Genomic DNA, 17,534 nt, shown 5'->3' with positions numbered 1-17,534 from the left:
TACAATAACTCATCTACACAAACGTCCGTTTTGCGGTATACACAAATATTTCATAATCTTATTAGATGGACCTGTATTGTTTGTACCTTATTTGCCCTTCAACGACTATTCGACGATTTCCACCATTTTACAAGGTTTTTTAGGGTAAAACTGATGAAAAAGTGAGTAATAATGTACGGACTTAAATAGTGAAAACTCAATTGCTTCCTCGAGCCGTTTCGTCGGGAACTATAGAGTTCATTAGGGAGTTTCTATGAGTACGGTTAAGAATCTTGCATTTATGTGCATCGCAGACGATAGGCCAATTTTGAGCTCAGTGTATTAAGTGATGCAACCGGAAAGTATTTGTAAGATTTGACAATTTTAGATAGTAAAGTGTTACTCATAAATTTATCATCTAAGAAAAGTTTCAATAAACAGAGCCAGAAGAAGGATTTCACAATTTGAAGGATTCCGATTCTTTCGTGTTGTTAACTGTTCAAAAATAGGTTGAATTTCCTTCTACACCGCGAATAATCAAAGTATCAAGCAAATTAAAAGAACAGATGTATCTATGACATTCAACAGTAACGTTTCTAAAAAATTGGGCTTATAAATGAGTTCTTACATCATCTAGCTGTAGTAAATTAGACAATTCAGTGGGTCAGTCAGCAAGTCAGTAAGTAACGGAGGAATAGACTTCGAAACTAAACAGGATTGAAGGCCACAAACGCACCTATTTTTGGGAAAACGATCCTTTCCAAAGACCTCTTTCCACTCAAGTGTCGCTTGCCATAATTAAGAGCAAATGTTTCGACGGCCTCTGCCACCTCCAAGATGGACATTCTAAGTGTTTTAACCTCTACTGTGCGCGCCTTGTCTTTTGCGACGTTCTTGATTTTTATAGTGAAATCTTCAAACACAGCTACTGCCTCCTACAATTATAAAATTTTTCAAGGCCATTAACCAGCCAGTCTCATATGTACAATTCATGTTAAGAATGCGGAAAAAGTCTAGCAGGAGACCCCAAATGATTTCCACGATATTTATTGGCTAAAGTACTCTTTCGTGCGCCTGAATTAGTTTTTAGGCCTCAACGTTTTCACCTCATGTGGCTTAAAGCCTTTAAATTATAAACTTTTAAGTTGTAAACTACATACCTGTACGGAATTCCTTCTGGTAATATTAATTCCGCCAAATTTTGAAACCTACTCCTTTATCTAGAATAAAAATCAATGTCTGCCACATTTGTAAACAGAGAACATCCTGAAAAGCGACGTGCATAAAAAATGGTAAATGGCTATTTAGAAAACATACCAGCTGCCGAAGTGGCGATGGCGACGGCGATGGTGACTTGGACGGCGACGAGGACGACGACGGCAATGGCGTGGTTGCAAGTACTATTCCGAGTGATGATGAAGGCGACGGAGTTTCCGTAGATATTGATGAATCTTTAAAGAAAATTGTTAATCAAGACCGCATCATACGAAAAAAAACCTTAGTATTATACTTTAAAGACAAACATACAGACAGAAAGCGGAGTAACAAAATGGCTGTTATTAACGATCAAAACTATTAAATCCACTCGATTTTTTATTGGTTATGCACAACACTCTTAATGTTTCGTTTGCATTAATTTCGTCTTTCGCACACGTCTTGTATGATCGATGCTCTGATAGGGCTGTAGCACGTTTCTCGAAAATACTAGTGAATAAAATAATAGTGCAATAATACATTCCTCGTTTAACATATAATACGAGTACACATTTTGCCCACTTTTTTTCATTTCAACTCGCCCTTACGGGGCTTAGAAAATGCCACTCAAATCGCAAAATATCGGCACGTATTTATTGTTAAACCGCTGAATATGACGTTTTCATTTCTTACTTTATCTTAAACTGTCTCCAATGAATTTACTGACCCTTTTCAGGAGTCTGTTACTTTTTGAATTTTTTGGTTTAACCTTGATCGTCTCGCTGGAAAAAGACTTCTAGCATTATTACTTTGTTTTTGCAAAACAATGTTTTTTTTTTAGCCGGAACACTCTCGCAATTTTTGCTATTCAAGGAAGGGGTCGCATCTGGGAAAAGCGCAACCCTAACTTTTCCAATTGAAAAAAAACTTAATTCAAATCGTTGAAAATATCAAAAGCCCCGTAGTGCTTAGGTGGCACAGGCAGATTTAAAAAAAAAAGTAGAGTTAAAGAAAAAAAATCAGAGCAGTAACTGCCAATGCTTGTAAGTGAACCTTGTAAAACACGCGGGAGCTTTCTAGATCTTCGCGCTTAAGATATGGATGGTCGACGGTCAATAATAAGCGTGGGGTGGGGGGGGGGGGGTAGGGGAGTGAAGATTACGCCTGTCCGATGACATTGTTATTTTGAAAAACCCCGCTCGCCCACGACAGGAGTTCCTGATTGGTGTGGTTAAGCTCCACAAGCTTGATCACAAGCCAAATGTGTCATTTGAACATGTTGCTCTTGCGGGAAAATGCGAAAGATGGCAAATTTTGTAAATGAGAAAGTTGTCAGTTTCGATTCCGCTTCGAGGAGGCACTTAAGTGTCTTCTGGAATGTAGTATGTCTCGCGCATTAAAATCGAAACAGAATGGAGTAATCAGTTCTACACTGGTTCTGGAAAGGATCTACTTGCCGTGGTGCCAACTGGCTTTGCGAAAGGCCTGATACTTCGGGTATTGGTTAGCAGGAAAGAATCCCTCGAGCGTAGTTGTCGTTTGTCAGGTTATGATCAAATGGATTAACGGATTAACGGTAGCTACACTCACGCATTTTCGTTTGGAGGACATAGAGTGCGAAAAATATCGACTGATATTTGCGTCAGCAAAGAACGTTTTGGTGAGGCCTCTTTTTTATAAAAATAACACAAATAACTTACCATTGGTAATCTCACAAATATAAGCGTTCTGTCGACCTGTACGATTAACACTACCAAACACGCCCTGTTCGCCACTAATGGACCGCTTGCACATGATAGCTGCATCGTGTTCACCACTTGGCTTCCATTTTCCCCATTTGCAAAAAGTCAGCGGTCTTCCACTCACTCAGGTCCAATTCCCGGCCTTTTTTCTTAAACCAATACTCCAGCTGTCGTTATAGCCTTTTTTAGTATTTCGCCTTTGAATCTCGTTATTGATGAAATTCCATTCTTCTTCGGTTTCGATGGAAATTAGGTCCCCTCCTTGGCTTTGGCAGATGATTCTGTTCCAGTTCCAGGACCTTCCATATACCGAAATTATGTACCAAGAGTTGTTAAAAGTTATATTTGGGCATTCTACAAAATGATAAAGATGAAAACAAAAATACTAATCATCATAAAGGTGATAAATAAACTGATAATTATAATAATGATGATAACATAAAAAGATAATAATCACAATCACAATAAAGGAGAAAATGAGATAGGAAACGTAACTTCCTCTCTATTTGATTCCTATTTTTTTAACATTATGTTTGATCAGTGTCAATTAATAGAATACATCTTTTTTTCACTACGGTGTCCGCAATCTCTGACCTTTTCTGAATCAGTTAACTTCACTTCACATAAGATTATTTATGAGTTCATGTGATTTTGGTAGTTGTGTTTTTGAGTAATAAATTAATTCCTCGTTGAGCTGACACCTCCCTCCCCACCCCGCCCCCTATTCTTTCTCCCCCATCTGAACAGACTTAAAAAAACGTGAAATTAAATGTGTGTAAGTTCTCATAGATGTGCAACCGGAGATACGCAGTTAACCGTATTCAGTTGTTACGGGAAAATTTTTCGGAAAAAGAGCAGAAATTTAAAGTGCACGGGACAATCTCAAAAGATTATCTGGGTAACGGTAATCAATATGGACTTAAAAAGTAAAGATAAATTAATAAGGGGTGTCTCGTTCTTGTTTTTGTTTTTCAGCAGTTTAGAATTTAAAGTCAGTCTTGCACATAAAATAGGTTCATCAAACCCATGATGCCTCGTCCTTAAAAAGACATTTTCTTAGATTTCCCTGAAATCCTGAGGTCAATCCTTGACATGACCTGAAAGCTACCCACAATACATTTCGGGTTATCGTTTGCACTTTTGAAACGCTTTTTTTCCGACAATCTTTCTCAAAAGAACTCTATTTATCATTTGTTTTTCTCAGAGGGCATGGTAACGAATCCTGCAATATTATTGATTATTGATGCGGTCCGTATTTTCCCAGCTTGAGCGAGCCGCCGGCTATATCTCTAGCTTTGTTGCCAATTTTCGTAAATTCATTTCGTTTTGCCGGCTGGGCAGTATTTTTACGCAAATAATTTCAAAGAAAATTAAGCCGATTAATAAATTATTAATCCTCTCTTTCTCTCTCCCTCAAATCGCTTTGGTTGCCTGCAAAAAAATGGTTTTGAAATGAATTTTGGTAACAAATATGTCATTAAATGGGTTGACGTGCGGCCTAAAAACCGTTCGTAATTAAACTAAACCGTCACTAGAAGTAACTCAGAAAGTTAAAACTTAAAGTATTTGTTTAAAATTGAAATAATCAATGGAAATTTCATTCATTATGTCTCTGAACTCTCTCAAACAATTTGTTCCTTGAAAAACAGTGAACGAAATCTTCTGTACTTCAAATACGCTTTCTGTAAGTCTTTGCAACTCTGCTTAAGTTGGACACTGGTACTGTAAATTTCACAACAGAAAACGAAGGAATTCAACACCAAAAGCTGCATTAAAATTCTCCTTTTGGAGAAAGAGCACAGTTACACATGCGATTGTGCCAAACAAAAGAGTAAATTCCCTCAAATTCAAAACAAAGATTTAAATTTATTTGCAATAACTCTCCACTTAGGTTTATATGCCAAACTAGCACCATGGTTATTGTTGCTGTTGCTTTAAAGCGAGCATGCACTTTTTTTCTTACGCAATCTCTTATTGACAGGTGTCAGAATGTGACAGATACTGGTAAAAAATGTTTCAAAGTTTGTTTGGATGCGTTTTAACTCATCTCTTTTACTACACAACTGAAAATAATTAGGTGAGGCTTCTCTTAAATCTACACTATTAACTCATTCTGTTTCAAATACTATTTACTCGGTCAAAAATTGTTCAGTTCATGGAGGATCTAGCGCTAAATCACCAGGTTCTTTTTGAAAACATTTCGTTGAGTTTAAGGGAAAAAAACTGTTATTCACTAGCCTAGTTCTATCCATATCGGGAAAAACTGTGCACTCTGTCTTAGGTACCGATGCTCAAGACCTTGGTCACAGTCTTACCCAGTGAATAACATATTTATCTCTGACTCGTACAAGAAACACACAAACGCACACCCCCACCACCCACCCACGCACAAAAAAATAAAAAGACTTCGATTTTTATGTTGAAAACAACATGCATATACTCACTGACCTCAGTGAACACGCCTGGTAACTTGTGGCAACGTAAAATTCCGTTGGCTAAATTATCCCAATCGTAGGGCACTCGACAAAAGTTACGAAATGTACAATTTCGATCACTGTCTTGTCAGCGGCAGGCGATGTAAAAATGAGAATGATCATTTTTTTGGAAACATGTGTCCCGGAAACTTTCATGGGCATTATGTCCAACAACTAAAACGCGTTTAAAAGTTCATTCATCGCTCACACGTACAAGTTAGGTAAGCTTAGTATATTCTGTGAACAATATTTTCATTCTAAGAAGCAAGAGCAAATTTCATTACACAAGTGCAAGACTGCAATGTATCAACACATAATATACTTATGATTGGAATGTGATCTTACCTCCGGGCATCTCGCAAATGTAGGCATTTTTTTCATCATCTCGAGAGATACCATTAAAGAGGCCTCCATTCTTAAATATTTCCGCCCGTTGGTCGTTATCACCTGGCTCAGAATCTCGCCATTTCGAAATATTCAGTTGCTTTCCACTCAGCCAAGTCCAAACCCCGCTTTTGTTCTCTAAACCGATATGCCACGCACTAGTATTCCAAGTACCACGCTTTTGAATCTCATGATTGATAAACTGCCATTCTTCTTCAGTTTCGATGGAGACTAAATAACCTTTCTGATAATTGCAGACACACTTGTGGTTGTCCCAAACTATTCCGGTTTTCGAAAATATGTAAGAGGAGTTTTTGAAACAAATTGCTTGGCACCCTACAAGCAAAAAAACAAAGGTATACTAATGAATAAATGTGTACTAATGATGACAATGATGCTGATGATGGAGACGAGAAAGTATTATAACATATACTATATATAGAAGTCCTATTTAACTGCTATGAACAAAATCTTCATTTACGCGGCACGCCCGTGCGTAAATAAGATGACGTGAGCATTTTTTTTTAACCTGGCTCCAGAGTTTCCGTCCTGTTAAGCTGCAGTGCAGTTTTCCTCCTCTTTGAAATATAGATGAAACCAGTTAAGAACTTCCCAATTTTTCTATCGGCATTGACCTTTTAGATCCTGATCCAACAAGCAACAAAAATAAAGCCGAAAAAACTCGCAAGTTGCACGTTTCGCAATTTCGTCGGAAGACCAGCTGCAGCAAATTTTGGCCGAAAGACATTCACTGGGAACAAAAAATCACCAATTGGTCATTAACAACATTTAAAGGTAAAATTTCCGTTTTCATTGTTGTTTTTTGCACTTTGCACGGCAGCGTAACATTATTTTGAACAATCAAAACCCTTGATAACTTCGGGTCTTTGACTTTTAAAACATTTTCAGTTTTCGTGACATTTGAGTTCATTTGGCTTTGATTTTCTCCATTTTCCCCGTAAATTTTGAGCTTCTCATTCACAGTTATCGGTTAACTGGATCAAATGTTTCCGCTCAAACCAAGGTATAAAATGTGGCGTGTTTTTAAACAGCCAACACGGACGTTTGTTTACTTTTTTTGTACGTTGTGAGAAATTTGCACTCTATCACAATAAAATGCTTCTTCGCGCATATCCTTGTTGTCGCTCTGTTATGAAAGAATTTGCTCATGCTTTTTTTGCTGTGTATATATCGAGTTATGGATGCACGCGAGAAGTTTGGAGAGCACTTAAGAAGCTAGAGTTGCTCTCGGCTGCACCTCGAGCTACTCTTACGCATTTTTCGTGCTCTGCAAACTTCCCAAGTGCATCCATAACTCGATATACGCACGCTAAACATGAAAAAATTCTTAAATTTTTTGTACAATTAATTTCAATAACAAACGATAGGCATTAAAACCCTCTACCTCACTAAGGCAAAATTAGAATTAGGCTAGGTTTTAAAACTTGGAAATTGGGGAGATCAGGGTAGTAGCACTGTTACTCGTTGACTCTTTCCAACTTACGTTTTAAATCAGAATCCGACGTAATTGTAATAGGAAGTCTATATCTAATTATTAGCATGATCAGTCTGATAGTATCTTTTTTTCCCCGTTCATAAATTCAGGGGCGTAAATGTTAAAATTGGAATTAGCACTGCCCAACCTGTTCTTGGCAAATCCATCAACACATGAAGGATGACTGTAAAAGAGAAATGAGCAAATAAACTGATTGTTATCTCAATAATAATATTTGAAACAATGGAAAAGTTTATTAGATTTCGAGCCAGACGGTGCTAATGCATTATATTTGTTTGCTACATGCCCTTTAACATCGACCCATGATTTTTATTTTCTTCCTTAGGGAGCAGACGGAGAAATTTAAATAAGACAACCGGCTGAACAAAACTTGCTACACGAGGGAAGCATTTTTAAGGATACGATGGACCCTCGAGAACGTCTATCGGACAGAATCTTTAAACGGGCCATTCGGAGTGCAACTAAACTATAAAACAATGAAAAAAAAATGTTTCGCTCTAGCTTGCAACAATTCGAAAGGGACGATATTTCGTTAAGCAAATTAATCAGTTATCAAGTCTGATCGCTCAAATAAAACTCCTGCACAACTGATGATCGCTGATCACTGATCACTGATCACTGATCACTGATCACTGATCACTGATCGCTCAAATAAAACTCCTGCACAATTTGAATATTGTGGGATTGGCCTCCAAAATCTAGCAAGAATTTTTGCATATTCATGGGTGTTACCAAACTATGGATCAGCAGACCGTGGAACCTACGTAACCCATTTTTTAAAATGTTAACAGGATGTTAAAAAAATCGATACAAATGTTTCGGAAAAGGAAAGTCAAGATATAATTAGGTGGTACTTACCTAGTGCACAACTTTTAAAAAAACGTTTTGCTCACTTTGTCGGATTCAGTTGTACTCATCACGGAATTTGATAGCTAACGCCTAACAAACAGGAATAACTAGCGTTGTACTTACACAGCACACATGTTAATAGAGTTTTGAAAATTTTGCCGGATTCAGTTCCATTCATCATCCACCTCATCATGGCCACGATAAGCAAAGGTTGCTGTTAAAAGGTATCGTTACACTAATATTTGATTCACCTCGCTTGCGAGTTGCGGATATACGGCATCCCTATAAAACCCTTCGTACGAGTTAGAATTTAATGCAAATTTTGATCTCTGATAGCTTGTTTATGGCGTTTGTCTTTTTTTTTTTCCCGTCATAGAAGGACCAATAGACAAAGAGCAGCTCGCAACAAATGTGAAGCATTGTTTTTCGTAATATAATCGAAAAACTTCACGGTATTAAAATACTTTTTATCATTCCAATTTTAGAAAGAAGCAGCTCAAAAATAATCGATGTTATTCTGGAAAATTCCAATAGTCTTAGCTGCAATAAAGTTAGTCAATCGAAGCTTGAAACGTTTTGACATATCGCATTTGGGCGGTGTAAAGAGAAATGTACTTGTACATTCAAGAATATTCCTTTTTTTATTACTTCTTCCGCCTAAATCGTACGCTTCTTTATCCATGCTAATTTATAAATAGGTATGACGTAGTCTAACCTGTTGTAAACCGAGTTAAGCGCATCTACATAATCAACTCCGTCTCTTGCTGGTTGAAATTCCTCTTCAATGCTAGCCTCTCCTTTGTAGTAATATTTGAAAGCCAGGCCCTTGGAAATATTCCGCATTTTTATCGCTGAGCTTTTTCCCTTTAAATTGTCTACACTGTGCAAAAGTTCTTTCATCGCTGTTTAATGAAGTTTGCGCATGAGATTATAATCTCTTGGATTATGCCATTTCCGGCCAGCGTCGTCCTTATTGAATTCCAAATTATTCGATGTATTTCGATTCAAAATGGTATTCCTTATCTTACGGATGCGGAAAAGAAAGGCAAATGTAACTGATTAAAAAACGATTTAATTATGAGAGTTTTTCTATTCTTTTTAAATCAGTTATTTTTTTATTCAACCATTTGTGTATTTATCTATATATTCATTGAGCAACAACTTTGAATGTCCACTTTAGCTGCTATTACTATTAGTATTTTTTTGTTACCAGTACAATTTAACTAACAGAAAGAACACTATCTTGCCTACAAATACACGATTGCTTAAAAAATGAACTTATAATAGAAGGAGGGTTACAGTTACAACTAGTTGAGTGCTTACACAATAATGAAGAGAGAGACTTCTTTTCAACTGCAGATCGTAACACAGACCGATCGTAACCGACTTATTGCTATTAACTAAGTAATTGTACTAAGTAATTTCCGGTTGGCTGGATCCAGTTATTTAAGTTAGGTGCGATTTCGATTCAAATTCAACGCAAGACTGAAATTCAACTGCCCATACATCCCCAACCTAGCTTGCATTGACCTGTGAGCTCTTCCTTGTGGAGTTGTTCTTTATTGGAGATGGAAAAACGACATTCATCTTTCTTTTGAATTTCTCTCTGATCTGCAGATAGACGAGGAACACGAAATATGGTTCTTAGCACTCGGATATTTATCGAAACTCTAAAAGATGATGATATGATGTTAATAATCAGTTTAACGTTTTTCTCACCTGAGTATTTCGCATGCAGTGCAGAGCGAAAATCAGAAAACCCTACAGAATAAACGTGATTTCAAGATCAATAAATTTTTCAATACGCAAACAAATTAGTCTCATATCTATTAAGATTTCCAAGAAGAAAGGAAAATCGCATAATTACCCTATAATTGAAAAAGAAGGCTGTTTTCTCTTGCATGGTTAAGAGCTTCTTGTTTTCAAAATTCCGAAAAGTATCATGTGACAATTGTAATGGTGTCTCACTTGGTTAGAAAGTAATGTAATAAAAGAGATTGAATGATTTTTGACAGTTACCGTCGAACACTGACCTGAGTAGAGTTGAGTATGGTGAAGATGTAAGCGAAAGCTTTATGTACAGGCGAGAGGAGACCAAATAGCCACGTGACACCCAGCAGGGGAATCATCACCGCGCATGCTTTGATGCCAAGTCTAGAAGTTAGAAAGAAAACATTCCTCTATTTTCCTTTGAAAAAGAGTTTCATTGTTAGATATTGTAAGGCCTTACCAATTAAGGAGTGAGGAAGTTAGGCAAATAGAGCCTCACAGGAGAACATAGCAATCTCTTCCACTATTTTGTTATAGTGTGATGTTGTCAATCTTACCGTATTTGCTGAGAATGGTCGTCCTCCCCTCGTGGCTGCAACAAATTGGTCATCTCCTTTATGACTCGTGCGAGTATCAATATGTTGGCCTGAAGAATGCAATAAAAATAAATAAGTTATTTAGATATGGTTATCGAATAGCTAAGGCAGGAGAGTACCCTTGCCAAAAACGTTACTAGTTTGGTAACAAGGGTGGAGTGAGGAGTCATTTACAGGGAATAGAACTCTTAACCGGGAGATTATGAGCTTCAATCCACTGACAATGACCTAAGAAATCGCGAACAAAACCTTCTAAACTGAGTGAATCACGCCAAGTAAAGCCTCACGTTAAATTATGTAAATTTAATATCTCCTACTCTTACTGCTCCTTTCATCTTTTTCAAGTTTTTTTTTTATGAGTTATTTTTGCGCGAAAAACGTATCTTGGCATATCAATGTGAAACTGTGGGGAAACATTAACAAGGAGAGAGAATAATTTCTTTTTTCATACAATGTAGTAAAAGTTTGAGAGGTTTTACTCGCATATGAAGGCGATCACAATGTTAAAATTGACCAGCAACCCCGGAAACAGCAACAACGTCTAAAGTTTTTTGTGAGTAAGTAGGAAAAGAGAAATGGCAAATGTTGTGTGGGGTCATTTCATAAATAGTTAATTTCCTTTTTAAAAGAGCAGAGAAAAAAAACATTTGGCAGCAATTAGAACAGGTTTATCAATCACAATCACCATCACTAATCATAAACTCACAACTTCAATGAAAGCCACAAAGGCGACGAATATCCAGATTAGGTTTTTCGTCGAGGAAAGCCAGCAACTAAACTCAAAGAAGAAAAAAGACAAGAAAGAAAGAGAAATTGTCAGCAAATGAAATAATACCGATTCTAAACTGCATACAAAAATACAAAAGAAAGAGTGCAATGAAATGAATTAAAAGGAAAAAAACAAGAAGAAACGGTTGAATTTTTCTCTTACTATTTATCACTCGTATAGCTTTGTAACCCCTCTTTCCCAGCAGCGATGGCAAGTGAAATGGCCACCGTGATCATTGGAAGACCTACCCATAAAGGAAAAAAAGAAAATCAAAGCAGTTCGCTGGACGACAACACCATATTTGGCGATCCGAAAGCATGCAAAACTACAGTTACTAGTGCGAGTTTTAAAATAATAAACTTACCCCATGAGATGACATGATGCATGTACATCTTGGTGTTAATGTTGTAAACTTTCACAACGAAGAAGTAGAAATAAATTGCCTCGATCAGCATCCAACAGAAAGCGGCCATGAAGAAATACTGCATCAGAGCTGCTATTGTAATACAGGCAGCCTGTGGAAAGAAAGAGTTTTCGTATAATTCTTAACGTACTCCTTTCGACAAGATATTTACGATGCAAAGAGTAAATTCATTCTATGGATAGAAGGAGAGGACAGTAACTTTGTTTTCTGTAGCGTTTATTCCGGCGAGGAAGATGATCTGTCCGGCTCCAAGGGAGATAGAAAAACTCAGTCGAATTTGAGAGAGAGGTTGACGAACATCTCTGGTGAATTGATAGTAAAAACAAAAAGAATGAATTAGACAAAAGCAACAACAACAATTATAACAACACACTGAAGGTAGCAAGAATCACAAAGAACAACTAGATCGAATTAAAAATATAGCAAAATATCGCTTAAGATATGAAATAAATCTTGACAGAAAAGGAAAGAAAAAAATCAGTATATAGCTCCAGAAAGGTCAAAAAACGAAAATGTATCGAGGAAAAAGTCTGAACCCAAACAAGTTATAAACCGTGAAACCATGAGCTGTTCAAGGGCTCTTGATGGGGCATGAAATGAAGTTTAAATTTGTAAATTATCCGACATGCATGTTCTTATTTGCATGGAGACCTGCAATGAGATAGTTTTTTCTCACCAGCATAGTTGAGAAGAGTTGCGAATCGACCTAATTAATATTCGGGTATACTACTTACGTGAGGCAAGAATAAAGTATTAACGTTAAAAGTATCCCGACGATAGAAAGGCTCAGTCCCACGTAGGTGATTGTTTTCAGAATTTTTTCGTCCTCCTCGGTGAGCTGTTACAAAAAAAAAATAGAAAATGAGAGGACATCATAAAGTTACTTTTTTGAGCCCATAAAATTATTGAGTAAGATAAAAATTATTTGATTGCCTTTCTGCTACCGTCGTAGTCCATTAAGACGGCAAAATGCGTCAAATGATTGCAGCTGCAAACTGTCTCTTCTGAGTTGCTTTTTGATGTAACTACATGGCATCCTTCCTCTGAAAAGCTGTCACACATGAAAAAGAGTAAGTTAACGAAGGGCACAAAATTAATCCTTCTCTGGGGAAGAGGTAATGTTTGATAATTTTGCGTTAAGTTTTTCCTCCATTGAAGTCTTAGTTGGGAAAATATTTCAATCAGACTTCTCCACTCTAAAAATAACAACATGTTGGCTTGCAGGAAACTGTTAACCTGCCCAAAAGTATCTGACTAAGAAAGTTCATTCATTCTCCTCCATACTTAATTAATTTGAGAAGGGATATACACTTTACAATAATATATTGTAGTCTTTTTACCTTTCGCTTAAGCCACTCCAAAACATACAGCGCTTCTTTGCTGTCAAGACCTGAAAATAGATTTTATCCAGTGAGAATAAATCAAAACAGCGCATAGCAGCTAATTTTCATGTTACCTTTAGGTTTTTGAACTTAAGGATGACATTTTCTCGCAATTTCTCTGGCTTGGGGTCCATAGTTACGGCCATTATCCTGGAGTTAATATACCTGTAACGAAATTGTATTTGAAAATGGACCAGAGCCAAGGAAGCAACATTACATACTTTTGGTAGATTTAAGTAAGGTAGAGTGGTCAGAGACAATCAAGGAGTCTTTCTAAGTTCAGTTTAGTTGAACTTAGATATTATGTGTTGTCGTGTTATGTGCTTTTGGAGGTAAACAACATAGAGTGATATGAAGATAACGTCACCTTTGGTTGTTTGTTTCACTCCTGATGGCTTGATCTGTCAGAAGTAGGACATGCAGCTCCTTGTACACAAACGCAACTACCAATGATCCTTAAAACCCCCCAAGAATCAACAGAAAAAAGTTATCAAACAACAACAGCAACAAAAAAACCCACAAAATTGAAATTTGTATCAGGCTCTGAGTTACGTGACATTGGAAGGAAAGCGAATGATTAAGGAAAATAGACTGTGTAAAGTAATGAAGCACATCTTTACAGAAATTCGATTGGAGAAAGCAAGGTAGTGAAAAGTTGTACAGTTAACACGCTGGTTAAAACGAACCATCTTCCTCAAAATTCGAAGAAGCGATATGGATTCTCGCTTGCCATGGTTTTTCCTCAAGGTTGAAGTCACTCGCATTCTGGCGATGGGCTTTTTGGATGACCAAAACTGTCGGGAAAAAAAAAACGGTCAATGACATATACACAAACATGTGTTTTATGTTGTACACAAAATATGTCATAATCTTATAGGATGGAAGTGTATTTCTTGTATCTTATTTGCCCTTTGACGACTATTCGACAATTTAACCATTTTAAAACGTTTTTTCAATGTAAAACTAATTAAAAAGTGAGTCGTTCCTCGAACCGTTTCGTCGGAGAACTATAGAGTTCATAGGGGAGTTTTTACGAGCGCGGTCATAAATCTTGGAATTATATGCATCGCAGACGATAGACCAATTTTGAGCTCATTGTATAGTATAAAGTAAGCGGAAAGTATCTGTAAGATTTGTCAATTTCGGTGAGTAAAGTGTTACTCACCAATCCATTATTTAAGAAAAGTTTCAGTAAACAGAGCGAGAAGAAGGGTTTCACAATTTGAAGGATTCCGATTCTCTTTTGTTGATTGTTTAAGAATACCTTGAATTTCCTTCTTCACCGCAAAAAATCAAAGTATCAAACAGATTGAAAGAACAGATGAATCGATGACATTCAACGATAACATTTCTAATAGGTTGGGCTCATAACAACAGTCAGTCAGCAAGTCAGTACGAAACAGAGGAATATACTTTGAAACTAAACAAGTTCAGAGGCCGCAATCTCACCCATTGTTGGGGAAATGATCCTTTCCGAAGGTCTCGTTTCACTCAGGTGTCGCTTGCCATAATTAAGAGCAAATTTCTCGACGGCCTCTGCTACTTCAAAGATGGATTTTTTTATTGTTTTAACCTCTTCTGTGTCGGCCTTGTTTTTTGTGACATTCTTGATTTTTAAGATGAAATCTTCAAACACAGTTACAGCCTCCTACAATTACATAAAGTATTTCCAGGTGATTAACCAGCCAGTCTCACGTATGCAATTCCTTTTAAGAATGCGGAAAGAGTCTAGCAGGAGGCCCCAAATGGTTTCCAGGGTATTCATCGGCTAAAGAACTCTTAGGAGCCTGGACTATTTTTGAAGCCTCGCCATTTTCACCTCATGTGGCTTGATGGTGGTTTATCATTCAAGGTCAGATATTTACTTTTTTATCGTTTCCAAACATATATCAAAGTTAAAAAACCTTAAAGTCAAATAAAATTAGATACCTGTATGGAAGTATTTCTGCTAATATTTATTCCGCCAAATCTTGAAATATACTCCTTTGCCTAAATTAAAAAATAATGTCTCTCACGTTTGTAAACAGAAGAGATCCTGAAAACCGACATGTATAAAACGGTAAATGACTATTTACAAAACATACCAGCTGCTCAACTGGCGATGGCGATGGCGATGGCGATGGCGATGGCGATGGCGATGGCGATGGCGATGGCGATGGCGATGGAGATGGAGATGGGGATGGAGATGAGGATAAGGATGGAGATGGGGATAGGGATGGGGATGGGTATGGGTATGGGTATGGGGATGGAGATGAGTATTGGGATGGGGATGGCGGTGGAGATGGGGATGGAGATGAGGATAAGGATGGAGATGGGGATGGGGATGAGTATGGGAATGGAGATGGGGATGGGGATGGGGATGGGGATGGGGATGGAGATGTGGATGTGGATGGCGATGGAGATGGGGATGGGGATGGGGATGGGGATGGGGATGGAGACGGAGATGGGGATGGAGATGGAGATGGGGATGGGGATGGGGATGGCGATGGCGATGGCGATGGCGATGGCGATGGCGATGGCGATGGCGATGGCGATGGCGATGGCGATGGCGATGGCGATGGCGATGGCGATGGCGAGGGCGAGGGCGAGGGCGAGGGCGAGGGCGAGGGCGAGGGCGACGAAGTTAATGTAGATATTGATGAATCTTTTAAGAAAAATGTTGATCAAGACCGCATTATGTAAAAAAAAATTGTCTTAGTATTACACTGTAAGGGCAAGAGTGCGGACAGAAAGCGTAGTAACAAAATGGCCGCTTTGAACGATTAAAACTATTAAATGCACTCGATTTTGTATTGGTTATACAGAAAACTCCTACTGTTTCCTTTACATGGTTTTCGTCTTTCGTGCACGTCTTATGTGATCGATGCTCAGATAGGGCTGTCGGATGTTATTCGAAACTAGACGCCAAATATTTTTTTATGAAATAACAGTAAAATAACACATCCCCTAATCACCGGTTTAACATAAAATATGAGTACACATTTTGTCTACTTTTTGTAATTCGAAATCGCCCTTACGTGGCCCAGAAAATACCAGGAAAAACGTGCACGTATTAATTGTTAAACCATTGAATATGACGTTTTCATGTTTTACTTTATCTTGAACTGTTTCTGATGAATTTACGGCCCTTTCTTCGATTTTCGTCTTGCTGGAAAAAGGTTTAATTCAGCGCCTTTATTTGAATAATTTGATGGATTTGATGGGTAAAGCATAGAGAGAGAAAATGGTCAGGAGGCTCCTTGTCCAGGCCTTCAAATATGTCAATCTAGCGGGTAGTTTTTTCTGAGACATCCACGTAAAAGTCAGCATCTATCTAATCTTTTATTGTGATGACTACCAAAAATTTCTTCGCGTGACTTAAAGTTTTCAATTTAAAAAAGGTGAGTCATGTTTTCTCTCAAGCAAAAGAAGGGTTCCTCGATGCTAATGCGCTGAAAAAGTTCATTTTGGGACCCCAGTTAGTTCAATTGTTTTCTTCTTTTAACAATTTGAAGAACTAATTGAAAGAGTGGGTTGTCTTTATACCTTTGTCTATCAGTAAACCAACGTAAATTTTCTTCACGTCTGTGAAACACAAGAAACATCACGGGGGGAAAAACGCAGTTAACATTAACACTTGGACATAGCTGTCTACTCTGTGGCGTGGTGACACTTTCCTAACGCGTCTTTCTTTTTAAAGTGAAATATACAAATGTAATATTTTCTTACCTTTCGAAATTTCACAAATATATGGCAAAGTCGGAACATCGTTACCGCTTGGGACTTGATCTGCAAAGTTACACGATTGGCTCTTGACTAACATGCCCCTATTTCTGCACCCAATTGAATGCTCTCCCAATTTATAAATAGTTGGCGGTGTTCCACTCACCCAGGTGCAACTCCCGTTCTTTCTTACCAAACCGATGTGCCACCTTTGTTTATTGTAGTTTCTGATATCACTAATGATAATGTCCAACTCTTTTTCGGTTTCAATGGAAACTAAATCACCGCCCTCGGCCTTGCAAAAACTTCTGCTCTCGTTCCATGTTTTTCCCAACGTACAAAAAATGTAGTGGGTTTTTTTAAAACATGCATTGTCGCTTTCTATAGATTACAGGAGAAAACAAAAAATAGCATCTGAAAACGAACTATGGAAAACATGAAATTGACGTACTCACTTTACTTTAGTTCATATGCATATATAGCAGAGTATAGAGACATTTTAACTAACTTTATGTGCCTCGTACATGTGTGATGAACCTTTCTCTAGTTCACAATAAGCTCAACATCTCGTCTTTAAGTACAAATTTAAACCCTTTTCAACGTAGTTACACTCACTAAACTCAACCTAACAATGGCGATTCTATGGTTTAAGCTGCATCTTTGTTCTTTCCTATTCAACAACTTGTAAATGTATCAGAGTCACACCTTTCCCCTTTTTTTGGGCCAAATTTTACTTTAAGTGACACATATACA

The 17,534-nt window shown here is 37.6% G+C and overlaps 2 protein-coding genes across 3 annotated transcripts in view; both read right to left on the bottom strand.

Moving 5' to 3' along the window:
- Positions 1-17,534, bottom strand: part of LOC149052180 (uncharacterized) — a 65,829-nt gene that overhangs the window by 43,399 nt on the left and 4,896 nt on the right. The window contains exons 3-7 of the mRNA XM_089180363.1: positions 16,788-17,162; positions 15,496-15,723; positions 15,164-15,267; positions 15,009-15,068; positions 14,529-14,727 (exon numbers count right to left, since the gene is read on the bottom strand). Of these exons, the coding sequence (XP_089036489.1) occupies positions 14,529-14,727; positions 15,009-15,068; positions 15,164-15,267; positions 15,496-15,723; positions 16,788-17,162 (966 nt within the window). The remainder of the gene's footprint in view (positions 1-14,528; positions 14,728-15,008; positions 15,069-15,163; positions 15,268-15,495; positions 15,724-16,787; positions 17,163-17,534) is intronic.
- Positions 869-7,489, bottom strand: LOC149052181 (low affinity immunoglobulin epsilon Fc receptor-like). Of its 2 annotated transcripts, XR_016179560.1 has the most exons (6): positions 7,417-7,489; positions 5,735-6,109; positions 2,874-3,269; positions 1,297-1,430; positions 1,140-1,199; positions 869-914 (listed from the first exon to the last, which is right to left on the bottom strand). XR_016179560.1 is itself a non-coding variant. In XM_089181733.1 (3 exons), exons 1-3 carry the CDS (start codon positions 7,433-7,435, stop codon positions 3,040-3,042), a joined length of 624 nt encoding a protein of 207 aa, XP_089037859.1. In that variant the 5' UTR covers positions 7,436-7,489; the 3' UTR covers positions 2,454-3,039. The 2 variants fall into 2 exon arrangements, 1 of the variants encoding a protein (XP_089037859.1); XM_089181733.1 differs by lacking the exons at positions 869-914; positions 1,140-1,199; positions 1,297-1,430 and having other exon boundaries at positions 2,454-3,269.

The sequence above is a fragment of the Pocillopora damicornis genome, chromosome 1 (assembly GCF_964200805.1).
Source record: "Pocillopora damicornis chromosome 1, jaPocDami1.2, whole genome shotgun sequence".
NCBI classification, from domain to species: Eukaryota; Metazoa; Cnidaria; class Anthozoa; order Scleractinia; family Pocilloporidae; genus Pocillopora; species Pocillopora damicornis.
Note: the sequence above shows the minus strand (reverse complement) of the source record. Positions and strands in the feature narration are given on the sequence as shown.

What these genes read in the sequence shown, in the direction of transcription:
- LOC149052181 (XM_089181733.1), bottom strand. An exon ending in CATTTGCGAGATGCCCGGAG is followed by an intron (nt 3,270 to 5,734) that starts GTAAGATCACAT and finishes ATCATTTTGTAG; the next exon opens with AATGCCCAAATATAACTTTT.